Source organism: Lathamus discolor, chromosome 1, assembly GCF_037157495.1.
Source record: "Lathamus discolor isolate bLatDis1 chromosome 1, bLatDis1.hap1, whole genome shotgun sequence".
Lineage (NCBI taxonomy): Eukaryota > Metazoa > Chordata > Aves > Psittaciformes > Psittacidae > Lathamus > Lathamus discolor.
Window position 1 is genome coordinate 67,190,850 of NC_088884.1, and position 28,000 is coordinate 67,218,849.

Genomic DNA, 28,000 nt, shown 5'->3' on the forward strand with positions numbered 1-28,000 from the left:
TAAGAACTGCGTTGCTTTCTTTGGAGTCCTCAAACCGCACTTTAAACTGGCTCTTAGATGAGTGATGAGCCTGAGATTCCACCATCTGTTCCTTGACCACTGTATGCAACTTCCATGTGGTCAGAAAAAACACATACAACAATGCAAAATTAAATAATATATAATAACATGTTTTAATAATACATATAATAATGTTGAGATGCTTTATGTCACATAGAAAAGTAACCGTGCTTCAATTCTGAGTTACATTGTAACAGTTGTAATTTTCTTTGATGATTTTGCCCTTCTTAAGCATGATGGGATCATTACGCCTCTCTTCTCTGAAGCTACCAGTAATTCTTTTCTTGCCTCACATCAGTGGGTGAGGCCATTATATGGGCAGCCATTATGTGACAAAACACAGTGTCTAACTTCGCAGAGCTGGTGAATTAATTCACATGAAGTAAATGTATCTCTGGAGTGTCAGTCCATGTGTGATAGTTGTGTCTAAGAAGACTTAAAAAAAAGATATATATATAAAAATTATAAACCAGGTCTTAGAGTGCCTGGTATATTCCCAACAATGATCATAATATTGGTATTCTACAAGTTCAGTCTTACTTTGGCCTAACTTCTTCATGATGCCACATGTGACGAACTTAGTCATCACTGAGCAAACTGGGAAGTTACTTGTTTATATAAAACAACAGTGGGTTTCCCACCATTTAAAGGCAGAAAAGCTATTTTCAGGCCATAGCAAAGTAATTTCTGAGGCAAGCTTTACAAGACTTTCCACTTAGTTTAGCTAGTTATTCCCAAACAGGTTTTATTGCTGTGTCTGCTTTTCATGTCTGTGTTCTCTTTCCTTACCAAGTGTTTCCCTTCCCACCTCCCCACTAACGTGACTGGCCTTGCAGGACTGCCACAAAGTACTGCCAAAGTACTGCTGCTTTCCACATCTCTTCCTCCCCTCACCCCACCTCTGAGCATTACTTTTGCTTCGCTTCATTTCACAGGCATTTAAGGCAAGATTCGTTCAGATCTGTAAAATATGCTAAGTCCTATGGAAGACTGGAAATCAGCATGACAGTAGGAACTCAATCTCTTAAAACGGTGAGGAAGTTCTTGGATAAGTACTCAGTATTAGTTAAATCTGACTGTACTATTACTTACCAATGTAAGGACGAATTCTTTTAAGGCCAGAAACATTACATATGAAATGCACAGAAAATGTACAGAAAGTGTAGCTTGTTTTCACACAAGCATTTCTGATACGTAGCATCCCCTCTAAAATTCATCACTGCTATTGCTGCTATTATACACTCGCTTTAACATGCTCAAAAATCTTCAGATTTCATAAGTCTTCTCAAAATACAACTTGAGATGGTAAGAAAACAGTTTAATAAAATTCCTTTTGTCCATCTAAATTATTCATGTATGGAAAATAATTTTTCATAAGTCATTTTTCAGATGCTATTTTTAACGCTGTGACAACTCAAAAGCAGCTTTGTGTTGAATCTGCAAGCTCAGTACGTAGTTAATTCTCGGTGATGAATATGTGCTTTGCTTTTTGAAGGCAATTTGGCTTGGAAATAAAATCACGGAAATATGAAAATGCTGAAGTGTACATGCAAAGTATGCTTCTGACTGTCCTGATCGTAAGCTTGTATAGATGTTAAAAATGTGGTAATTTGTTTATGCAATCACCCTCAGCTGCCTGTGATAATGTGGACTTATTTAGATGTAGAACTATCTATGTAAAATATATATGTAAAAGCAGTTTCCAAAGTGCTGAGAGGCACTGGGGGAGGCAGGGAGGAATGGTTAGGGAATTGGATTTTTTGTAAAATCAGTCTGGAAGTCAGAGGAGAAACTAGAGAAAAATTAAAACAAGAAAATATCTCCAATATCACTGCCAAATATTACAGTGCTGTAAGTCTTTATGATTCCTAGGAGGTTGCTTTGCAGTCTACATGTGTTACATGTAATTCCCAAATATTACACTGGTGAGTGACCAAAGCCAGTTTGGCCTGTCTGGCCTGCAACCTGACTGGCTCTGTTTTCATGGGCACTGAGAAAGTGTTTGTCTTGTCCTAGGTCAGCACTCGCAAGAGAAACCCACAGCAAGAGCAAATCTATGGCACATCACCTTTTTCACTGCAGAAAATTACTTGCCAGACCCTTTTACCTCATTAAACAGCATTACTGCTGCTTTTAGGGTAGAAACTGCCATTCAAGCTCAGACTTCCCTACAAGGCCAGTCCTTCTCATTCGTGCTACAGGTGGGTGGGGTACCTACTTGAAATTGTGACTCATCTGCGTGTGTGCTTTTAATTACTATTGGAAGAATAAACCCAGTAGACAACTGTACAGAGATAAGATAATAACCTGACTCCAAAGTTTCAGACAGGCTGGTAATCTCCGGCTGCCTCCAGGGGTGCTAGCCTGATGGAACAGGCTTTTCAGTGGCGATAAGCATCCCATGCTGCAAGCCTCTTTAAAGAAATGGTGCAAATGAGGAAAATAGTGAGGGACAACTCCCCAGAGCACATAATCCCTCTCAATCTCTGTAAATATCTATGGTTTTCTGCGCTGTCAAATGAACAGGTGTGAATCATAAAAGAGCTACCATTAAGGAAACCTATTCTTTCCTAAAGCAGCTCCTCAATTTTAAATGCAGCTTAAGTACGGTTTAAGTGACATTGTTAGTCACAATCAATAAGTGACAGGCAGATGCTGCCTGCGTTGAAATTTCTTCACCAGTTGACAAATTCTGGTCCCTTTATACACATTTGCATTTTTAATAAAAAGGAGTTTTGTTTGGATGGTTTGGTTTCCTATTACCGGCACTCCTCTACAAAATCTCTTCTGTGTTTACTTCTGCTGTAACCCTTCTTGCTATTCTTTGTAGCTACAACAGAATTCCAGGATTTTGGCTAAAGGGTTATTTTATCTTTGCTGTTTAAGTGGTTGTAATTTTCTTGTGATTACTTAGAAGGTGCCGATTTTTTGTTTTGCTCTATTTCTTCTTCCTCCTTAGAAAAGTAAAGAGTAAACCTGCAAGGAGGAATTCCTTAGTGATTTTAGACCTCAAGCTAATCTTCACTGCTAGGCAGAGAAAACCTCTCAGATGCTGACATCCCCAAATTAATTTCAGTTAAGACACGGAGTCCACACTGCTTCACCTAAAATTATTACTACTGGAGAAGTTTACAAGTTATTTGTCAGCATCAACTGAGTTTACCCTTAACATTAGGAAACTTTAAAGATGAAAGTTGTGTGCTTGCTCCAGCAAGAAATCTTGACACTGGAAGCAGAAACAATTATTAACAATTAAGTAAAAAATAAGATGTAACTATAATGGTGTTCTCATCTTGTTAGTTACTAGTGACTTTAGTATGGTTATCTGAGGGAACAAATTAGCCCCCTTCTGCTTGGTAAATGCACCCACTTAAGAGCTGATGTTTAATGTTTTAGTACCTTACCTCTCCAGGATAAACAGCTGTTCCCAACAGCAGCTTCTTTGGGCAGGTTCCTATTCCTTGGCCAAGATGCAGTTCTTTCCATTTTCTCTCACCCCTATTTCTTCCTAACCTGCTATTCCATGCAAATTAAGTACTTGAGGCTTAGAATCTCCTCTGAAGTTTCTTTAAGTTAACAATCTACCTATTAGCTTAAACGTTAGGATGTTCTGCAGAGAATAAATATCACCAGTCACACAGAAGTTGTGTCAGGTTTGAAGTTCTCATTGAGAAATTGCACATGAACAACACAGATGACAGATAAGACCCCTGCCTTTGATTGAGGATCTCACACTGCCGTGAGACATACACTCCTGTAAATCCCTTTACTTTTCTAGCATAAAGGCTTGACCTGTTTTCTAGCTTATTTTTAATGTGGATAAAAGCCAACATTTTGATTTTATCAGCTATCTACCACATACCTAGTAATGCCATTTGTGCTGTCCTGTCACACAACATGGTATTGGGAGGCTATTCCTCATTTCTGGAAGTGAAAAAAAAGATGCATCTAAATCTACTTGTAAAGGTAAAAAGTGTTTCCAGTTGCAGCAGCAGTAACAAACTTTCGCATAAAAATTGTTGTTACTCTTAAAGCTTCCTATTGTCATTGAAACCTTGAACTTTTGAACAAGCTTGTTCAGAGCCTTTCTTGAAGTTCTTGAAAGGAGTCTAGTGTCTTACAGGCTCAAATTTTCATTCTCCAATAAGTAAGGTTTGACCAGTTCACAGGAGCAACATCCAAATACATGGGATAAAGTTAACAGTCACATTTCCTCCGCCCTGAAATTGGGATAAATGAGTGTCACTTCCCTGGTAAAGCATATCCTAATTACTTGAAGCTGATGCACTCTTTCTAGTCCCAACATCTGGCATTTCTCTCCCTGCCTACAGTCCTTCGAAACCACTGTTTACTTCACTGTATAGAGGACTTTGGACTTTTTAAAGCTGTGGTAGAGCAGCTGGTAATAACTCTAAGTACATGTGCCTGAGGAGAGAAAGCTGGAGGTATGTTCTGCAGTAAGCAGTATTTTTAATTAAAAGAATATAAAATAAAGGTGAGGGGAAGAAATCCTGCAGATAAAAGAAATTAGTTTTCAAAATGGTTTGTAGGGCTTTGGTGTTTGGCTTTGGAAAGAGGTGGGGGGTGTTATTCCTTGATTCTTGATCTAGCAAGAAGAAACTTAGAAAAATTCCAGGAGGGAAGACAAGTTCGGAAAAAAGCACACTTGGATTCAGGGAGCCTTATTAAATAGAAAACCAGCAACGCCATCCATGCTGTCAGAGCAGTGGATTCTTGTGATACAGCAGCAGTTCTAGAAAAGCTACACAAACACCACCCTACCTGCAGCTGTATCATCTCCTGACACAGCAGGGAAAGTTGCAGCTGCTGTGGCAGCAGCTTCAGTGGAAGGACCAAGAGGATCAACATGATGCCTGTTTGGACCATAAGAAACCAAGATACCAGAGGGATACACCAGTCAGTTCCCACTGACTGGAAAAGGAGAAATATAAGCCCAGTTTATAACAAAAGGAAAAAAATGAATACCCATCGAACTACAGGCCAGTCAGTTTCACCTCAGTGCCAGCAAGATCATGGAACAGATCCTCCTGGAAACTATACTAAGGCCCATGGAAAATAAGGAAGTAATTGGTAACAGCCAACATGGCTTCACTAAGGGCAAATTATGCCTATTAAATTTGGTGGCCTTCTATGACAGGGTTATTAGCATTGGTGGATAAGAGGAGAGTGACTGACATCATCTACCTGGACTTGTGCAAAGCATTTGACACTGTCCCCCACAACATCCTTGTCTCTGAACTCCAAAGGCATGGATTTGATGGATGGACTGCTAGCTGGATAAGGAACTGTCTGGATAGTTGCACTCAAAGAATTGCAGTCAATGGCTCAATGGGGTGGAGACAGTGACAAGCAGTGATCCTCAGGGGTTGTCTTAACATCTTTGTCAGTGAAATTGACAGTGAGATTGAGTGCACTCTCAGCAAGTCCTCACCACACCAAGCTGTATGGTGCAGTTGACACGCTGGAGGAAGGGATGCCATCCAGAGGGACCTGGACAGACTTGAGAGGTGGGCCAGTGTAAACCTCATGAAGTTCAACAAGGCAAAGTGCAAGGTCCTGCACCTGGGCTGAGGCAATGTAGTACTAGGAGAAGGGGGAATGGCTTTAAACTGAAAGAGGGAAGATTCAGATGAGATATTAGGAAGAAGCTCTTCACTGTGAGGATGGTGAGACACTGGAACGGGTTTCCCCAAGCTGTAGATGCTCCATCCCCCAAGTATTCAAGGCCAGGCAGGATGGAGCTTTGAGCAACCTGGTCTACTGGGAGGTGTCTCTGCCTATGGCAGGGGGTTGGAACTAGACAATCTTTAAGGTTCCTGACAATCAGAACCATTCTATGATTCTATGATATAGTGAGGAACCAACCCATGGAAAATGAGCATACTCTCACAAAACAAAAACAAATCCAAATAACCCAAACCTGCTAGAATAATCTCTGAGAGGCTTTTGTGATCCCACTGGCTGACTGGCCCAGGCACGAGCTGGCTACCAACATGGCTCCTATCCCAGAGTAGGTCCCAGTGTTCACCTTAAGCAAAGCAGGAGACAAACTGCAGTCCCAGGCCACCTAAGCTTGAGTGGTAAAACTAGCTATTGACATAAACAGAACATGTTTTTCCCCACATTCCCATCCTAGGGCAACAGCCTCACAGCTCATGGAAGTATTCAGCCTTTGAAACAGAAAGCAGGCTTTCTGGCGATGGACACAACTAATAAGGACAGCTCTGAATTCTGGTGGGACCTTGGGCCTGCTGCTGTGGGATGTCCAGCTCAAAGGAGGCCATACAGTCAGAACAGCTTCCACTGGGGCCAGGAGAGCAGCTGGCACTGGTCTGTAACACAACAGGGCACAGCTCTTACTCTAACACATTGAATACTAACAGCCCAAATGCAAGAGTGCTAGAGGTTTGTCTCCCAGACAGAGAAGCCATCTCAAAGCAGAGCAGGAGGATCCCACCTGCACCAGCGTAGAGGCTTCTGGTGGCTTACTGGGCTGTCTCTGTCACTTTCACAATTTGAAACCAAGTCAGGTCAAGAAACTGCCACTCACTGGTGTGGCTGCAGCACCTGTAGTTTTGAGCATCCTCTTTGTATGGGGATGGCTTTCATCAGTTAAATAAAAAGCAACTTCAAATTCACCTCAAAATTACCCTCTTTCTGCAGTTGTTATGCTCTTTTTAAATTCTCAATGTGCCTCTCTCAAGGACAGTTTTGGTATTGTGTCCTTCAAGGTACCATACACAAGGAAAGAATCTGTACTTTAGTTGGACTATTTTAGCACTGTCATATCCTGAGAAAAAAAGCAAAATACCTGGCAAAACAGATCTACTTTTATTTTTTTATTATTATTTTATGCTCCACTGACAAATGCAGCACATGGTATTACACACAAACAACACCTGAGACAAAGCTTAACAACAAAGAGCATAACAGGTAGCAGAACAGCAAAAAAAAAAAAAAAAAAAAAGAAGGAAAAAAACCCCAAAACTAGCATCTCTTGAAACCGCTTGATACAGCACAAGCCTGAAACTCTTCTGGCATATTCAAAACTAAATTCCTGGAGAACAGAAGATCTAGTGGATTTGGCTTGTGTCTTGGAAGTCTTTTCTGAGTGCTTCTAGTATGTTGGACCAAATGTAATGATAACATACCCCAGTAACTGCTGTGCTTGGATCTGCTGCCAAGTTTCGTTCTGATTTCATTCAGCTACTCAGATCCAGAGCAAACCATCTTTGGTAACTTCACTTCAGATTCAAAGATCTACAACTACTGTTCTAGTTGCAAAAACAAATGTGGAGCCTCATAAAAAGAAAAAAGTGTGCTCCAAAATGCTCAGAGGTTAGATAACATAAATGTGAGGGTTTATTTGTCTAACTAAGCTGCCAGAAGAGAGGTAGAGGGGGCATATAAACAAACCAGTAAATATCTACAAAACCTCAGATATGAAAGGCTGCTTCTACTATCAAAGTCTGCAATCTCATAATTTAGAACAAATGGCCACCTGAAACTGTTTCCAAGAACTGGTTTTCACTGTAGCCCTATCACAGGTCTGCTGACTTACTGTTATCCAGCTTATTTTTTTCCTACTTAAAAAGTGTGTTAGAAATCTGACCTGGATGTGCTTCCAGGTGTATCTACACTACAACCAAGATAATTTAAAGTACTGAATTCAGATCTTGCAATCCTAATTTCCTTAATTTTCAGTAACCTGTTCTACATTCGTTACTTCTGAATACAAGTCTTAGGGGACTGAAAGACAGGAGTTTTAAGCTGGATACTTAAAATGCACAGGTTATTTTCATCCCTTTCCATGGATATGTCCAAGTATTATCTGCAGAAACAAAAACTGTTGTACTTATTTCAATGCCTAGTCTCCCACTGGGTAATTGAAAATAAGCATTTAGCAGATCTGCAGAAGAGCCCTTGACTTCCACGCAAGACTTTTGACCACTGAGCAATAAATTGCTTTTTTGCTAAGGAAACGCCTCTTTCTACTATCACAGGGTTTAATGACATAGACTATACAGAAACTTTGATGAGAACTGGTATCTTCCTAGCAGGATCTGCAGGTCTGGAGCTTAGTGATACTCAGTTTGAATCCAGAAATACATTGCCTGTTAAGTGCATCATCAGATAGCTGTATGAAACAAGTGGGATTTCCAAATAATTTTATTATGATGCTGAAAGTAAAAACACATTTGAGGAATACCTCTTTCAAGCTTGCTGGTCACACTAGAACATGCAGGGTTTTAAGATAAAATAAGTCCCTCTGACTATAAAGCGCAACAAAGCCTTTCAAGCTTCAGAAAGACAGCCTATGATTCTCAGATCAGTCAGTCATTCATTCCACTGACTTTCTGCTATAAGCAGTATTCTGGAATGTCCTCCATTCCCTGTTAGCAAAATCATAACTTTCAATAACACAGTTCTAGTGTCATGGATCTTCTCTGGAGTCTACATGAAAGTAAGGAGTCAAGTCAGACTTCATATGCAATGAGAAGAGAACATCAAGCTCTGTAATGAATGCAGTTTGGGAAGTGCAGTAATGTGCTGTGCAGAATGGCCTGCTATAATTATCCCAAATAATATACATATGTAAATTACATTTGCGCTGCATGAGTATATTTTGAAAACAAGAACAACCCTCCTATGTAGTATTTCTGAGGCTAAAAAAGAACAAGAAATTACATCTTTCTCTCTGCTCCAACAAAGCTGGAGAATGCAATGCACATGAAGATGTTCATAGCTTCCTGAAACTTAGCAGTGCCTTGGTGGAATACCTCCATCTGGAAGTACGAGCCATCAGCCTGTCAAAGTAGGTGGTGACAGACTGCAACACTTGCACTGTTTGCAGGCAGCTCCTGCTGCTCATACCCTGCCTTCCTTGCGCTGTCCCCAGCCTAGAGGCCAACTCTTCCTCACCAATCCACAGCTTCTCTTTGCGAGCAGGGCTGGTAACCTGCAGAACAGGCATGGCCGCAGAACACGCAACCTCTGAAGATGGCCTGGTGGCCAGAGCAGCCTCTGCCCAACACTTTAGAGAGGGGCAGTTTTGTCAAACCTTCATCTTCCCAACTGATCCAGCAGGACTTCACAGAGTGTGTCTTGACACCACTGGGACAAGACGCGTTCACACCATCACCCTCACAGCCAGGAAACAGTTGGTCCCCCCCACAGCTTCACTCCCAATCCTGTTCGGGATTTAGGGCTGCTTTTCTCTCGTGACTGACCTATAGCTGCTCAACTCCAGGGGCCTCAGAGCACCTTCCCCTGACCAGGCCCGCGGCCCCCACGGCCGTCCCACGCTGCTCCGGTAGCACTTGCCCCGCACAGCCCTGTCAGCACCCGCAGGGCGCTCCCGCCGCCCCCTCAGCACGCAGCGGCCCGGCCCGCGGCTGCCCCTTCCTCCCAACCGCCCCAACGAGGCCGCGCCGCGCCCCACGGGGGGAGGGATCCCGGCCGAGGCCGCTCCCCTGGCGCCAACGGTCACCCTCGGGCAGCCGCGAGGCGCGGGGGGGGGCGGGGAGGCGGCGGCGGCGCGTCCGCCATTGCCCCGCCACGGCGTGCCGGCGGGCGGAGCTGCCCCGGTGGGCTCGGGGACGGAGGGCCGGTGGCAGTAGGCGCGGCGAGCAGCGGGCCCTTTAAGAAGCGGCCGGCAGGCAGCGTGCACATCGCCAAGGCAACTGGGGGCGGGCGCCGGCGGCCGCGCTGACGTTGGGGGGAAGCTGAGCAATAACAACAGCGACGCGGGGCGGCGCGTCAGCGTCTGCGTCCTCAGCGCGCCTGCGCGGCCTGCGGGCCTGCTTCTATTTATGTGGGGGGGCGCCAAGATGGCGGGGTTGGAGGCGGCGAGGAGAACGTAGGGGGCAGCTCCGACCGGGCGGCGGAGGGGGGAGGGCAGAGGGAGGAGGAGCCGGGGCCGGTGGGAGGGAGCGCGGAGAGCGGTGTCACCGAACGCGTGAGGCGGGGGCCGGCGAACGGCAGGCGGGGGGCGGGGGGGGTGGCGGAGGATGGCGGAGCCGCGCCGGGTGCCGTTCATTAGTCTGTCACCGGTGAGGCGCCGCGAGGGCGAGAGCCCGGCGCTGGAGCGGGAGCCGGCGGGCCGCGAGCCGGAGCCGCCGCCGGCGGGCCGCGAGGCGCCGCTGTTGGAGCCGCCGCACGAGCTCTCCCGGCCGGAGCCGCTGCCGCCGCCCCGCGAGAGCGCCGCGCGCCTGGAGCCGCCCCGCGAGACCGGCCGGGCCGAGCAGCAGCCGCAGAGGGAGCCCCCCCGGCCGGAGCCGCCGCCGCTGCCGCCGCCGCCGCAGCTACCGCCGCCGCCGCCGCCGCGGCAGAGCAGCCGGCAGGAGCCGCCGCCGCCGCAGGAGGCGCTCCCGCTCCGCCAGACGGTCCGCCTGGAGGTGGTGCTGAAGGACCCCACCGAGGAGGGCTGCGTGGAGTTCAGCTACCCGGAGCTGCTGCTGTGCGGGGACTCGCGGGTACGGGACCTCCCATTTCCCTCCCTTTCCCCCTCCCCTCCCACTGCGCTTCTTCCTTCTCCCGGCGGGTGGCTGCCCACGTCCCCGGCCTCGCCGGTAGCACTCTTGTCTGTCGCCCCTTGCTGCTCGGGGGTGGTCCCGACCCGGCGGGGCGGTGTCCTGGGGGGGAAGTCCGGCGGCCTCGCAGTCGTTCTGAGCTTGTGGTGCTGAGGCTGTGCCCGTTCCGATGGGCGGAAGGGGAGGCTTCGCACTTGTCGTCCCTGAGTTGGCCTAGGGCTCCTGGCTTTCGCTGTGAGGAGAGGCGAGGGAGCGCCAGTGCCTTGTGCCTGGCTTTCCCCAGCTCTTTCCTTTCCCTCCCCTTGCCTGCCGGGGGAGCGGTAGTGTTGCATCCTCCCTTTCTGGGAGCCTTTTCCGGCAGCTGGGCGAAACTTTTTAGCATGCCGGTCTCTTTTCCGGGTTGTCTATAGGCTATGTGCAGGTAAATGGAGAGTTGTAAGCCCGGCTCTGCTATAAGCGCTGAGAAGTAATGAAGTGAGCATTAGCAGAGTTGGAGAGGAGTTTCTGCAGGGTGCTTTTCTGGGAGGGGTGAGGAGTTAATGTTGAAACTAAGTTCACCTGTAACTCTTTAAGAACTTCGTTCAAGAAAAAAGTACTTTTACTATTCCTCCCAATCAGAAAATATTTGGTACTCGAACTACTTCGGTTTTTCAGAAGATCTTGTGTAGATAACTTAAAGAAGTAAGCAGCTTTAGCCAGTCAACAGGACCCCCTGTTCAAGTAGGGAGAAACGTGTGTCCTTATGCTGGTCACACTTGAATCACTCAGTGAGTTGCGCATACCGGTGAAGTTGCACTTAATTCAGATAGTTGTAGTCTCTCGTAATTCCAGTACATGATTTCAGAGGAGGTTTCAGGGGACAAGGAAGTAACTACTATTATGAAGGCTTTGATAGCTCTGGTGATAAAAGCAAATCTCAAATATGAGTACTGATATCGCCACTATATTTGCATCCAGCACAAACTTGAGAATGGCTGAAACTTCTTATTTACCAAGCCAAAGTGTTTCTAGGTGGTGATGCCATATAACTGTACTTAGCCTGCTTGCTTTTGGTTTGTTAGTTGGAGGGGTGTATGCACTGGTTTGTGTTCAGATGTGAAGTCGATGATTGTGATTTTAATCCCTCCGAGATCTAATGCGAGTTAGAAGGTTCCTTCTGTTCATCCTGTCCTACAGCTGTTGTGGGCAAACGGTGCCACTTATGACTCCTCTGAATTGGTGTGGCATAAGCATGCTGCCTTGTCAAGTGCCATCTTTCAAAGCAGTTTGCTCATGAAAAATTGTGTTAGTGTTTATAAGTGGTTCAGTGTGTGGAGGTTGACTTTTCCTTTTGGCAGTTCCCAGTTCTGCAACTGCCTTTTTTTCTTTTTCCTGTAGGTTGGTAATGTGTTAATCACACATAGTCATGGAAAAAATGGCTTTTGAATGTTGCTTTGGATGTAAATTCCATGTCTTCTGGGGACAAGGACTGATTTATGGGATTTTTGGTACAGTTGGGACCAGAGGATATATAGGATTGGTGACTTCTTTTAAGGTAGAAACAGTCGTAGAAATGCTTTATAAGAAGTTGTGTCTGCTTTTCAGCTCTCTCTAGAGTCCAAATTTAAATGAATAGATTGTAATTGTCTGTCTTGCTGGGCTATGTGGAACAATCAGTTGATTATGTGAAACAGTATTATAAATTGTGATCCTCTTAAAAGAGATTCTGGACTTGTGTTCTTCTAGAAAAACTGATGTGTATTTGGCCTGTCAGTTTACATTCTTGCTTGCTATATGGTAGGAGCTGGAAAACCTACTCTGATATGGTAGGGAGGACTTAATCTTGTCTTAATCAGCATAAAAAGTGAGGGGAAGCACATTTTATCCAGAAATAAAATTAGTGCATGCTGGTTCCTTCACAGTTAGAGCACATACAAGAGGAGAATTTGCTCTGCACAGTGCAGGAGGCTTAGCATGACAGAAGTCTTCTACCCTGGTATGTTAGTTGTTCAAAGTCCTAAAATAGAAAAAAAATTGTGAAAGGAAAACTGATCCTGCTTGTGGAGTAGGATAGCTATGGTAATTTATACCAGTTAATGCAGCAGAGAAAACTACTTTGTTAAAATGAAGCTTGACCAAGAATTGCCTGCCCTTTACACTTTTATGCAGAATCTGTAAGATTTGCTCTTTCTAAGTATGTAGTAACTATGGGCAGTTAATGCTGTGGTTTTAAGTGGAGTGTTAGATTTCCAAATTTTTTCATTGCTTTTAGTAATGATTCAGTTTAAAATGAACAGTGTATACAAACTTAGCTATGCAGGCTGGTTTTGTGGGTGAAGATTGACTGGCTTTTCAGAGAGCTATTGGAGGCTTCTTATCCCTTGAAGAAGTTGCTTGACTTGCTTATATCTATTACCATTAAAGTTCAATGTTACAAAATTGGGAACTTGGCTTTCTATCTTGTGTTGCTTGGAACTGGAACAACCAAGAAAGTTTTTCTATAGGCAGGCAGTTCTGGGAAGGCAAAGGTTGGTGAACAGGAGTGACTTCAAACATGGCTTCAATAGGTCTTTTAATAAATGGTAAAGGATCCCAAAACTCACTTGACAGGAGGAGTGCAGCTTTTTTTTTTTTTTTTTTTAATTACAAATTTGGGTTCCTAGCCTGAATCAGAAGTAGAATTGTTTGTTAGAATCTCATGCTGTCTTTGTCATGCTTTTTTTTGCCTTGATCAAGAGATTATCCTTTGATAAGGTTGTTGGTAGAGTTCATCTTTTGGTTGGAATTATGCGTATAAAGTTTTTCCATGTGAGGATGTGTTTGAAGAGTTTATCTGTCTCTTTAAAAACTGGCAGAAGTGAAAGTGTGCTGCCTTTTCTGTTGGTGCAACAGAAGCTTGGTGTGTAAAACTTAAAGCGGGTGAGCCAGAAACTTGACTTGGCTTCTGTCAAGTAGGGTATGAAGGCACTGAAGTAATGCCATAAAGTTACTGCAAAGTCAGAGTCATTCATCCTGCAGAAACTGTCAAAACTAAAACTTGCTTGAATGTGAGATTTCAGTAGTGCTTAATTAATCCAAATGGTAGTCAGCTACAACTTTGAGAGTGTGGTGGAGAGGCAAGTTAACACTTTAAGTACCAGATTTTGCTTTACCTCTGTCCTCAACCTTGTCTTATTTCACAATTAAACAAAATCAAACATTTGCCTAGTAGTATTCCTAAATAAAGGTAGAGAAAGCAGTGCTGCATGTATTGAGTGGTATTTTATATTTAAGTATGCCTGCAGGAAATACGTATGTAACTTCAATTTATGTTTCAGGATTAACCTACTGATTTTTTTCTTTAAGTTATTAATTTAGGAAATGTAAGATAATTATGTGGTGTTTTCAGTTTTGCTTAGCTTACCTTCCTCATTACATTTGTCTCAATACTGTTGGGCTAGTTTGCCATTATTTGGTCACCATTTAGCCAATATATTGGCTTTTGATACTGTGGAAGAAGGATCTTGCTTTTCTGAACTTGGTGCTGCTCTTTTGTTCTGTCTTAGTCTGCCATAAAGCTTTGTTTATTCACTAAGGAGTGGTCCATGTGCATTATAGTTGCCATCCATAAAGTTCTGTAAAGTGGAACTCCAGTCCATTGTCTCTTAGCATCTTAGTGCCTCCCCCAGCTCCCCTTCCAACAATTTGCTATATGTTATTTGAACTCTTAAATTGAAGACAGCAGCCTGTTTTTCTGCTATACCTTATTTATTAAAAAACATCCAAAACACTCTGTATATCCTCAATTACTGTATATTGATTTCATGTTAATGAAAACCTCTTTCTCAAAGAAAAAAAGGGAGGGGGGATGTACTTCCTGCTTATTTGTACAGCTGGAATATTAAATCTCTCTTGTCATAGCTGCCATAGTGTCAGAATTCGTGCTATGATTAGTGAAATTATCTGAAGAATAGCAATACAAGAATTAAAGGAATTAATTTATGGTTGCAACTTACTGAGCTTTATAGTCTTCTGGCTGCTTCCCTGCTGGTTAGTGTACCAGGTACATCCTGCATATAGTATCTGGAAGGGTCACAGCACCAGTAAGAGGCAATGGTGAAAGCAGAAGCGAAAGGTAGTTCTACTTAGAGAGGGTTCTTTCTCTTAAACATCAAATGGCCATAGTTATCTTATGCTTACACTTAAAAATGACGTAGTGGAATGCTTGGGAAAACGTAAGTCTCGTCTTTCTCTTTTCTGTTTGTGTTCTTATTAGAAGCAAAGTAACTGAATGATAACTGAGTAGGTCAAACTAATTTTTAGAGAATAAAATAAGTATTTGGACTCAGTATAAAATCCAGCTATTTAGTTATCAGGGCGTTGTTTATTAACATCAAATGCCTCTAATAAAAATCCTACTAAAAGTGTTTCTTATGGAATGATATTTGACTTCTGCTTTTTTTCAGAAGAAATCTGTTCACTTGGAAGATCCATTTAATGATGAACAGCGTGAGCGGCATGAAGTAGAAATGCTAGCCAAGAAGTTTGAGGCAAAATATGTGAGTTATTACCTGAATTAAAATGTGCAAATATTTAATAGTGATAACTTATGATGCTGTAGACATGTTAACACCTTTTTTTTTCCTTTTCTTTTTTCTGAGTAAGGCTGCTAATGTTGTCAAATAACTTCTCTATACTTCAGAGCTGACAGTCTCATGATATTTCATTTAAGCAGCTTGAACCTGCTACAAGCTTATTAGACAAGTCTGCTAAATAGATTTATCTATAGGATGTTATAGCTTGAGAAGCTATTCTTGGAAGAGCTTCCTATGTAAACACAACTGAGTAATAGATGCAGGTCGATATTAATGATAAATACTGGGCTGAAGGAAAGAAATTTTATGTAATGCTGTTGTGCTCTCTTGAACAGCTCTTCTGTTTGGGCAGAATACTGATGGATGTTGGTGAATTTCTGACTAGTTTGGAATGCTTCCATAGGAAGTTATTGTTGAATAATAAGTCATTGCTTGATGAGTTTATCTTGTAGCTTCCAGCTGCCTAAAGATACTCTGCTGACTCCTGAAAGTGTAGCATGAATGACTTGAACAACGCTAGGTAGTAACATAAAGAGGCTTTCAGTAATAAATGAAGGTAGAAATCAGAAAATGTTCACTCAAACCACACCCAAACAGGTCTTTAAGAATTCATATGGGTAGGGTTAGGTGATTAATTCTGAGCTGGCAATCAAAACTCATCATCATGCTTAGGCATGTTGATATTCTGGATTACTAATAGAGTACCTCAATAATAAAAGGAAACAAGAGCAGTCATTTGTCTCTTTTGCTATTAATATACATATTAAAATCTTTCTCATCTGATTTATTCAAGGGTATTTTTGGTCATTCGTGGCTTTTTTTTCCTCTTTCTGGCAAAGTCAGATTTCTCTGAGTGCCCAGTCTATGCATTCTGTGGAAGTAATTACTGTGATACGTAACAGAAGAAACCCTTAAACTGAAAGGAATCGTTTTAATCTTCTAGAGGGATTAGTGGAAACCAGTATACCCAGTGAATTGAGAAGGCAGTTCCAATGCTCTTGTTTTTCATTTGAAAGATAAATTAGTTTTTTTGAATGTGAGAAAAGAAATGTTTCAACTGTACTTTTCTAGGAGACTCATTTCCATAATACAAGTTAGAGATTTTATAATGTCCTAAAACAAGTTGCTTAACTACAGCAGATTAAAGTTAGTGTAGAGCACGTAAAGCAATACACGTAGGAGGGAGTGGTAGTGGAAGCAATTTAATTTTACATATGCATTTATGCATACATCAAAGCTAAAATGTACACTTATGGACAAAACATGTTGTTGTTATGCTTAGAAAGACCAGAGTTAAATGCTCAATAGTCATAAAAAGGGGCAAATAGATAATTTTAACTATTAGAAAGCAGTAGGTAACAAACTTGTAAGATTAGAGTTTTAAATTCACAGTGCTCTTGTATCTTGATTACTATTTGCGCTTCTGATTTCTTGCATTTCTCTCATTCTCTGCCATACCTTCTCTCATCTTCTGCCATGCCCCCCTCAGCCCCACAAAATTCCTGGAAGGGGAATGTCTTCTCCAGAAAGAACTACTTATGTTAGGGCCACTAAGCGTTGAGGGTGGTGAGTGATTAATAGTTCTTGTGTTAGATACTCCCTGTGCTTTTTCTCTTCGAATAAGAGAGCCATCAATCTATTTACCATCCATGCTCGGAGGAATTGCATCTTTGTACACTGACCCAGTACAATTGCTCACGTTCTGACAGCATCCAGCCATCCTCTTGCTCTTGTGGTGAGATGTTCACACCTTAGCTTAAACTAGAACAAATTAAATACCCTTTCTCTTTAACAGTGTTTTAGTGTAAAAATAACCACTAGTTGTATGAAAGAGAAGTTTTTTTGGGTTTGTTTTGGATTTTATTTGTTTGGGGTTTTGTTTTTTTTTTTTTTGGTTGTTGTTGGGTTGGGGTTATTTTGGGTTTTTTTTTATCAGCTTTGAAAGAATTACTATATCCTATTTAAACTAATTAGGTATTGCTTATCTATATCCATATTAAAATGGAGTAAAAAATCTCAGCACATGTGGCAGTACTTCTGAAAAATTTGATGCATGAAGAACAGTATTTTTTGAAGACTTCTTATTTCTTTTCAGATAAATTCCTGTACTCATAATCGAATCAGTACAGTACTTGATATGGCTTGCAGGTACTAAGAATGCCTGTGAATAAATATATTTTCATAAAGTAAGATGCAATAAAGTTAATGTACCATTTGTTTACTTGATCAGAACTTTTCTGCAGTTGCTATGTGCTTTAAACATCAGCATAAAACTGTTCGGAATGGTTCCAGTTTTTGTTTTTTTTTTGATGACTGTTGCTTTCTAGACAAAATCGAACACTGTTGTAAAAACAGTATGTTGAATCTCGGATGATATTGTACATAATGTAAGAATTTTTATTGGGTCAAAACAAAGGTCCATGTAATGGATGGTAGAATAATCCTCAGACACTAGTGGCATCCCCTACTTGAAAGTGTAACGGAGTGTTATTACACTTAACAGACTAATTGATGTTACCTCAGTGCGCCTGTCTGGCAAGCTGTGGCTTAATTTCTCCCAAAGTCAAAGGTTGCATGTTTAACTACATTTCTTACAGCTTTCTGCCATAAATTTGCCAGATCATTTAGACTTCACTGAATTTGTGTTCTGTAGCACTGATTACAATGATGATTGTTGTGTGAAAACGTTTTGTATTTAAACATGATGAGTTTGCTTGGTGCTCCATAGTTTCTGTATGGTAAGAAACAGTGAAGTACTTCCTGTTCTTCCACATGCTGCATATGGTTCTGATGCTATAATCTAAATTCAGTCCTTTCATTCACCAGCTGAAGTGTCTTTAACATTGTTACTGTACAGAAGCTCTGTTTTCTACCTTTAAACATCCTTGTTAGCTTACTGTTCCCTTTTTTCTTCCAATTTCTGTTTCTAACTTAAAAGAATATTAATGGTAGGATGCCCTGATTTATTGGTGATATAATGACGACTTCTGATTTTTTTTTTCTAAGTGCCAGTTTTTGGTTGGTTTTTTTTGGTTTTGTTTTTTTTTTTTTTTTTACCACTGTTGATGGTTGAGCAAATGTCACAGAACTGTGTGTAACAACTCCAGTGCTTCCTGAGCAGAATAAGAAATTGGGAGCACACCCTATTTATTCTTGTTTGGGTTGTACTACTTTTGTGTTGATGACTTTTATTGATACTGAATTCAGTTGATGATTTATCATATTAAGTTCAGAACAACTGTGTGGTCTTTCTGTGATTGTTTAGTTGTCTTCTTATATTTACTGTCGTCAGTAATTTTGACATCTCACGCCCAAACCATTCTATGATTTCTCCAACTCTTAGCTCTCTCAGTTGCTTCTAAAGATGAATGAATACACATCCCTTGGTGACTTGACTGATAACTTGCTTTGCCAAAATGAAATACTTACTTACCCTTAAACTAGACATTGAGTGTACCTTCCCTCTTATCACTTGATAGTTTCTTGACTTTACAGATACTCAGACCTTTTTTCAAGTGTCTGACGTACTGCTTTCTTCTACCAAAACTCTTGCCTGCTCTGGAATGTATATTTCTTGTGCTTGCTGGCTTTGTTCTTTATAACTTCTATTGACTTGCCCAATGTAGAGATCAGGTTTACTGGTTTATAGAATGTTTTTTGTCCTTGGGAGATTTCGCAAAAATTGGCGTTGTATTTGCCACCTTCTAGTCCTGTTGGGCAAAGGTTGTTTAGACTTCATGTTACGTGCCACTGTTAGTTTATTGAAGTCATACTGAGTTTTTTGAAAACTTGCATGAGTACTGTTTGCAGCCTCAGGAGCTAGACATCTTGATTCGCTCTAATATCATGACTGCTTATGTTGTGGGACAACGTTGGAGGAACTGTTTTGAGAAATGTGAAAAGCTTCAGTGATACAACATCCCTGAACTGCTGTATAGTAAACACTGATGCAGTTGATGATATAGTTCTGCTGTGGTCTTGCATCCTTAACATCTTGATCACACGGAGTTTCAAAATTCTTCCTTAAAAATAAGCAAACCAGGCCTGAAGAAAATTCTCTACCTATACATAAAATGGTTCAGATATTTTCATAGGTCTGAATATAGGTTACTATTTTAATCCTGCTTTTCTTCATTCAGCTATTATGAACTTCTTTTTTATTAACTTTGTTCCATAGCTACACTATGTTTTTATGAATAACAGGCAGTCAGAATGTACTGAGAGCTTTTTAATATTTTTTGTAATGCCCATACACTGAAATAATTGGATAGCTGTTGCTGCAACAGGGTTTTGGACTGGCAAACAAGGATATTGGTGGTTACTTGGTCTTAACAAGAGATGTGGTATGGAGGTGGATTGTATTACACATTGGTGATATCAGTAAAGTATAGTTTACATAGCATTTTTCAGATAACCTGCTAGTATCTCAGTTAGAATCATGAGAAATACATAAGCTTTTGCATGGGTTAAACAGAATCCTTAAGTGCTACCTTTATTTTTCCTAAGTTTTTTTTTTTTTCCTTCTCTCATTCAGACTCTTTTCTGTGACATGTTTGGGGGACATGCAGACATTCAGCTGTGCCATGAGTGACTGTAGGGGATGATAGGAAGTCAGGAATAATTAGCTTAGAAATCTGAGGCTTGAAATACAGTTTGGAAACCTGAATTAAAAATGGCACTTAGTTTTGATTCTCCCCTCCCACTCCTCCCAGGGCTATTGTGTTTGTTTACTTATACCTGAGAGATTCCTGTTTGCTTGCAAGAGCACATGCTTTACTTAGTTACAAACTTGAATTCTTGCAAAATATTGTTATAATGGAGGTGTTCAGATGCTTAGGCTTCTCATGAGACCAAGGATGAAACCTTCTTTGAACAGTGTCTGCATACACATAGTAACAAGCGGGTTATAATATTTGGATGTCAAAACTGAAAAGACTCAGATTTTAAATGTGCTTAACTGTAGAGTACAGGCAGAGAAGCTTCAGGAGCAGTCTTTCTGAATTCATTGAAGATAACCGGTTAGCATTTTAGTAATGGTGATGCCTTTTGGAGAATTTTATCTTTTAAGACTTTAACATTGACAGTTCTAACAATATGTGGGAGTCAGAAATGTAGGTTTTATATCCTAAGTAGATTGCCATTTGTATAACTAAGTTTAGATTCCCTGAATGTTTGAGCTGGGTGTGAGTTTTTACTTGATTTAACAACAAAACTTTCACATGAGAAAAGTACTTACATGTTAAATTGAAGTTTATTGTGTCCTGGAGGCGAGTGAGCCCGCAGTCTGTAATGCACCTTCTGGCTTTGAGTTACTCAAGTAACCATTTCATGTCCAGTCCTATCAACTGCGGTGATGGCTCTTGCATTTCAGGATTTTATCTTAATATGTATTTCTTCAGTTATGTTATATGATTGCTGTAATTTCTTGAAAACTTGTAGACACCATATCTGCAAGTACCAGATCAATATTGTTTTATTTTTGACTTGGGCTTCACTTTCCTGTAGAGAAGCAGTTTATTTTGTGTGGGGAAACGCTTTACTGAATGCTAGGCTATTAGTATTTTCTTTTGTAACAACTCTGTAGTATCCTGAAAAACTTAACACTTTCTAAATTATTCCAGCCCTTCTATCACTAACAGTCCTATCACTATGCTTTAAAAACATAAAACAGTGAAACATCTCTAAATAGGAAATGTTAGGAAAATTTCAGTAATGCAGAAATCAGGTGGCTAGTGAATACCTTTCAGGGATGATTCTGATGAGGCACGTTTACCAGAACTCATTCCTGAGTGAAAGTTTTTATTAAGTCATATAGACCACCTTCAAGAAAGCAAAACTAGTAATTCCCTGAATGACCATCCCTCAAATTATGTTCTGTAGACTTTAGTATGTTGTTTCCATGTTTCCCAAATGATCTAACTCTTGTTTTGTTTTCAGGGTGGAAAGCCCCACAAACATCGGAAGGATCGCCTGCAGGATCTAATTGATATAGGTTATGGTTATGATGAAACGGACCCTTTCATTGATAATTCTGAAGCGGTAAGTAAGCCTCATCAAAGCAGCAAGAAGAAATAAGACAATGCTTTATTCTTTCTAATAAAGAAAGGTATGGGAAAAATTTGTGCTGATGTATAATTAGTAGATCCAAAATGCACCCTATTTGGCAATGCAACGAGTGATTGTATGTGTAGTCTCATTCAAATATCATTATGCACTGCAAGAATAAAGAAAGCTATTGCTAGGCTGCATAATTTTCCAACTTTAGAAATTATTTTTATTTGTGCCTTTCATTTACCCTGGTCTGAAATTAAACTGGCTCTGTTTAGTTTCTTGTACCAGCTATCTGGATTGTTAGTAGATTACTGGTGTTAGATTTCCTGCATTAGATCAGGAGGGTATTCTGCTCTTAAAACTAAGAACAGGATGGTTATTCTAAACATTCACTGAGTGTCTGAAAAATTTGAGATAAAACAGCTTGGTTAAACAGCAGAACACTACAGTTTGTTTTGTCTGAATATTTTGCAGAAATGAAAGTACTTCTCAAGGTAAAAGAAAAAGATACTGGGTTCAGGCAATATCAGGGATATCAGGAGGTTTAGAAGAGGTATTGGAAGATATGGTAGGGATAGTATATGAAATTGTGAGAATGAGGAAGAAGCTTGGAAGAGAGAATGGATGATTTAAAATCTTGGAGCCCTCCTATAATTCTCCTTTATTGGATACCAGGAAGAAGGTATGCTGTTTAGTCAAGTAAAAACAAACAAAACCCCCTAGAAAAAAACTGTCTGATACTTTACCCAGCTTTCAGTTTCCTCCATTGCTTGCAGATATGAGTTACACTGGACAAAACAGCAGTGATCTGCTGCTCTGAAGAGGAGGAGGCTGAAAGTCTGAATGCTAATGGAAAGATGATGAAAAGGAGTTGTGAGAAAATGGGAAGAAAAGCACAGAAGTGAAGTGCATTGCTTAGCATACATTGTGTTGCGCCTCCACTTGGATGTAATAGTAGACTTAGGAAATTATAAAACTTTAAAGAGCTTCTGTGAACACTGAGCTGTGAGGTATCTAGCATATAGATGTAGCAATGAATATTGCTTTTCAGAACTGGGGGTGGTGCACAGAAGGCGTGCTGCAGAACTCATACCTTCTTAGCAAAAGAAGCTACACAGTGGATAGCAGGCTGAGCTTATCTCTGTTTTTGAAGTAGGTCTTGAAGGCATGTGAACAAGTTTCATGAAAAGTGAGTTTGCTGTAAATGCTTATTGTAGCTTGTATTAATTTGTCCTTTTTCTTGGTCTGCATTAAAATTTTAGTTGAACTTGCCGATATTAAAATTGTCCTATTGTTATCCCTCAAATTCTTTTGTGCTGCTGGAACAGTATTGGGGCATAAGCCTTTGTATGTCCTTTCCAAAGGTCAGATTCTGATCTTCAGCTCAGTATGAACGAAGGTTCTTCACTTCTGCTGAGAAACAACCTGAGCCTAAAGGTTTACTGGGTGTCACTGTTGCTTAAGTTAACCATCCTTGGTTTTGAAATTTTATCATACAGAACCCAAGTTGTAGCTTACTTTCTCTGGATTTATTGTGACCTATCGCAGATCTGATACATGGTTTGGATAACTTTCAGTACTCCACAGTACAGCTGTCTATCAAAGAAGTGTGGGAGTCTAGCAGGGTAGAACACTCACAAGTATATTAGTATTTCTCATGCTGTGCCTCCTTCCAGTGCTGCTGCTGTTACCAGCAGCAGATCCATTAGATTTGTGGGAGCATTTATTTCTGATATTTTTTTGCCAGACTCCTTGCAGGAACGTACAAAAGGCAGTTGTTAGGGGACCAGATGGTTGCATCATGTGGTAGCTGTGGAAGCTACTGGGGAGAATGGTGTATTCTCTAAAGATTGCTCTCCTGAACAAATCATTATGCCTTGTGTCTGCATTACAAATACAGACTAGAGAGAGGCCATCTCTGTTTTGCTTTCATCCCCATTTCTATATAGAAAAAAAGAAAAAAAAAATGCACTGTGTGCCAGCTGCAGTTTAAGTTGCTGGTGCGAAGCTTAAGGATTCTGTAATGTAGAAGTTAAGTTCAACAAAACCTCTCATTCCATCTCGGATGTAAATACGAAGAAAGATGTACGTGTCTGGCTTGCTCATCTTCTATGTGGCCAGCTGTTAAATCACAGTGTACCCTGAGAAATGTCAGAGCCAGGCCCAGCCAGGACTTGCTTCATTTTGGAAGATCCACTTTCTTACACATAAAAACCTGTAATATACTGGATACAAACACTTGAAAAATGAGTATGAGTGCCTCTTGAATTGCTCCAGGATTGGCGTCCTGTTGTCTCCCTCTGTATCCCAGAAAAAATAATTGAAAGCTTCTTTAGAGTTTTAGACCTTGTCACAGGTATTAAAGGAATACTGAGCTCTTTGGCACTGAAAGAGATATATTTCTTAGCTTTAGAGATAGTTTCCTTCTAGAACCAGATTTTGAAGTAATACCATGAAGTATTATTGAAGAAATCTAACCAATAAAATTCTAAGCATGTTTTTAGCAGGCATTGTATTTAAGAAATTCTGCTTGCTTTGGTTCCATTTCCAATTAAGCTATTTTGTACATAAAACATGGATGTATATGTAACAAATAGCATATGTAACAAACAGCATTTGGGTCCTCCAAGGATCCAGGAAGGCAATTGTTCTGCTTGTTTTTCTGAGGGCAGGAATCAGGGTCAAGTGCAGGGAATTTGCTAATGGCATGATTCTCGGGTAACAGATTTTAATGGGGCTGGAATGCAGGGAGGTGCAGGACATGCCTGTCTGGAGTAAGCTTTTTGGAAAGGGCTGACAAAAGAGAGCTTTTCCTAAGTGAGAAGGCGTTTCCTGTCAAGCTCCTCAAAGGTCACTGGTACCTGCCCTGATGAAGTAGGGTAAATTTTGGTGTGCTTAGTAGGCTAGGTTGCCATTGTTTACATTGCCTTCTGTGTAAATGCAAACTATGCACAAGCTTCTTAAAGATTTGCTTTCATTGTTTACTCTGCAAAGAATCAGTACTTTTCTACACTGCAGTAAAGACATTAGCAGCGTGGCTGCATTAAGACCCTCAATGTCCTGGTGGCGACTAAACACAGAAAAGTAAGGGCTCCCTTCAGTGGGCACAGGCATAATGCCAACTGAATGAAAGGGTTTTGGGTACATATTACCTGAAGTGATGCAGTCAGTTTCTGCCTCCCATCTTCCTTCATGTGTGTCTCCTCTTACAGCCGTAAGTGCGTAGTTACAGGTTGCTCCTTGCTTTGGATGAATCTGATATATATGCTGCTCAGTTTTTTTACCTTGCTCTCCTCCTTGGAAATTTTTTAGCTGGTCCTTTTTGGAAGAAGTTTCTTTTCGTCTCTGGTTGCAATTGCAGGCAAGTGGGAAATCCATGCTTCAGTCTGTATCAGTAGATACTGAGTTGAGTATTTGACTGTAGCCAGTGGGTTGTGAACTCTTCATTTGAAAAAATGTAAATCAGGACCACTTTACTGTTGTTGCTAACATGTAGCAGTTATTCAGTTGGCAAGTCCTAATCTTTGCTTATCTTAAAGGACCTCTGTTAATACACAAAATGTTTGTAACTGGCAAAGCAAGCTGTCCCTTTCCACTGCTTTGATGTTGAAAATAGGTTTTACTGTAGCATGAACTGACAGGAACTGTGTTCTGTGTGGAATGATATTCCTGTAGATTTCTGCTTCCCCTTTATTCTACCTACATGCACACATATGCATAGACATGCATATCAGCCTGATTTGGCTGGACTTCTTGGTCTTGTGATGACCTCCGAATATTTGCTTAGTTCACAGAATCACAGAATCCCAAGCTTCACGCTGGGGAGGTAGAGGTTCCAGGGGAATACAGAGCTCTCTGAGCCTTCTGCTATGTAATACAGAACAAGGATCTGAAGTAATCTTAAAAAGGTGAAAAAGTATGCAATTTTCTCTTAATCAGAGGTAGGAAGACTTGCACATCCAAAACAAAGACCAGGTAGCGCCTTCACCCATGCATACCCATGCTCCACTTCTTCCCATGCAGAGGAAGAAGCATCTACATAGAAATCTGTCACCAGTGAAAGCTGTCTTTTGAAGCAGCGGTACTAGGTAGCAACACTGACAGGAACTGAAGCAATATATGAACAGCAAGAGCAATGGGAAGTGTACACTTCAGTACTTTGGATACTCAGAGCAATATGACAATATTTAACCCAGTCAACTATATTCATGGTTCCACAGCAGCCTTCTAAACTCTAGTGTAAGAATCCTATGATGCTGGTTAGAGAAAACTAGCCTTCCACTCCTTTTTCATACATGGAAATTTTCTCCAAAACAGGTACTTAAGCTTAACGGGAAGACATGTTTTTCTTTGGCTGTATCTTGCCTCAAGAGGCCAGACCTTCTACAAGACAGTCTCTCAAGGACTGTATGTTGATTTTAGTAATTCTGAACACACTGGTAATAGAGTTGCTGTTTTCCTGTCTGGGTTCCCTAGAATACTTTCCATAATATAAGGGCTTAGTCTTCGCAAAAATTCTGTGTGATGATACACAGTTTTCACATGTTTTTCACGATAAATTTGGTTTGCTTCATCTTGTTATCTCTAGGCTTATTAAAGGTGTGATTAATTTATTATCCTCTTCTCTCCCATCCTGGCTTCCCCTTAAGTATTCCTGGTGGTGCGATCTAAAACTTTAAACTGATGGGTTGCCAGTAAAAGCATCTTGCCTATGAATATGCTTTTTCCCAATGAGAGTGATACCCATTTGAGGAATGTCTGAGCTTACTGTGCCAGTGGTCATGAATGGTACCTACCTGGAGAATGGCAGAGCTCAGCTGATGGTAATTTTTACCTGGTTTTTGTTTTTGTTCTGTTGTTGTTTGTTCTGTGAGATTCTGGGCCAGGTGTTCGCTCATTATTCCTACTCAAAGGAGCTTGTTTTATGCACAGCCATGGAGGGCAGTGTTGTTGCTTGAGAGAGATTAAATGTCTCAAACAAAATGAAGAACCCCACCAATGTTAGAAGCATATGCAGGAAAATGCTACATGGGCTTCATTAAACATACTTTAATGTTTGAGAGATAAATTTAACATTGCTGCATTTTTTTATATGGAAAGAGGTTACTTTATAGAACTCTATCACAGAACTTCATCCATTGTGCATACATGACGGTACATCAAAGCTTTTTTGAGATTCGGCCTATTAGGTGTTTTGTTGGCTCTGGATTTCTCTGTTTATATTAGTGGTCTGTCTTGTTCATTGTCACTTTGCCCAGTCTTGGAAATTCTGTGGTTGGAGAAGAGTGCTTGCTTAGCTGAGGGCACCATGTCACCTTTAACAAAAGAAGTCTTGCGTGCTTCCTAGGTGTCTTCAGGGTAGATCTGCCAGCTGGCACCTGACGTGTCATATGTGTTTGTGTGAATACCAGGGCAAATTTCAATTAGGAGATTATTCCATTGCTTTTTATCCCTTCTGACCCCAAGATAAATAAAGGTGTGAAATGGAGTACCAAACAAATAAAACAGGTATCTGTTCTGCGTTAAGCAGAATAGTATGTTTAAACTATATACCCAGCAGTCACCTAATCAAGAGCCATTATGGCTAGAGGGACAGAAGTAGTTGAATTAGCAGAACAAATCTGCAACAATAATGTTCTTGTGCTCCTTCTGTAAAATATATCTTTTGTTAGGAAGGAATAAATAATTTCTTAAATTTGTTCCTTTTTTTGGGGGGGGGGTGTTTTTTGGTTGTTTTTTTGGGGGGGGTGTGGTTTTTTGTTTTTTTGTTTGTTTGTTTGTTTTTTAGTTCCATCTTCTGGTGCCTGTTTCAACCCAGGGTAGTTTAGGACTGCTCATGTATTTAATAACATCAGTGGGACAACTAGGAAAACTGAAAACTCAGCTTCTGCATAGGAACTTGAAAAAGCCTGAGACTTACATCTGGCTTTTGTAGTACCATTATTTAAATTTGTGTACATCAAGAATGTGGGAGTATGAAATAATCATATGTGTAGCAACTTACTGGTTTTTGCTAAATTTAAATTTTGAAGAGTACTAAATCACTTTTCAGAGTCATCTGAGCTAGCAGAGGGGGAGATCATGGCCTAGGATCAACTATTCTTCACAACTAGATGAATTTATTTAAGCAACACAAGGAACTTGCTTGTGGTTTGTTGTTTTTTTTTTTTTTTTTAAAAACCCACTATGATTATTAATATAATACAAAGGGGGATAATAACATGCCAAAATAAGAGATCTTTGATAAGAGCATTTGTCTGAAGTGTCATATGCTAAGTCTGTTCTTCACGTTACATAAACGGAAAAGGAAAGTGTAACTTTTTTATTTTCTACAGAATCTTATAGTAGCACTTTAACAGGTAGCCTGGAAAGGTTAAGTAATACATGGCATACTTATTTGTCATAAACCCCCTGAAATCTATTTTCAGTGTAGGTCAGAGCTCAGTCTTCGAACAAATCAAGTTGAACAGATAAAGGTGGTCACATGAGTTGTCATACATGTTACATCCTGGACTGAAATATTTTCAAGGCTGTAAGAATGTTATCCTGTTGCACTGAAGGTCACTTAAGCTAATAGTCTGACTGTGACTGGTGGAAGGGTAGAAAAGATGGTAGTCATGGTGAGAACAAAACAGGACAACATGTGTACTGGTACTTCTCTCAAGGTGCTCTTGTAGGCTGACTGATTACAATATACTGACTACTAAACAAGGGTTCTCCTAGGAGGCTCTCCTATCCTAGTCTAGATTACCATGAGTCAGGTATTATATCTTTATTTAATAG

General features: G+C 40.9%; 1 protein-coding gene across 1 annotated transcript in view; it reads left to right on the forward strand.

Annotated features, from left to right (window-relative positions):
• Nucleotides 1-10,091: 10,091 nt before the first annotated feature.
• The window catches only part of UBN2 (ubinuclein 2), a 56,686-nt gene continuing 38,777 nt past the window's right edge, over nucleotides 10,092-28,000 (forward strand). Inside the window, exons 1-3 of the mRNA XM_065676557.1 lie at nucleotides 10,092-10,556; nucleotides 15,038-15,130; nucleotides 21,104-21,205. Of these exons, the coding sequence (XP_065532629.1) occupies nucleotides 10,092-10,556; nucleotides 15,038-15,130; nucleotides 21,104-21,205 (660 nt within the window). The remainder of the gene's footprint in view (nucleotides 10,557-15,037; nucleotides 15,131-21,103; nucleotides 21,206-28,000) is intronic.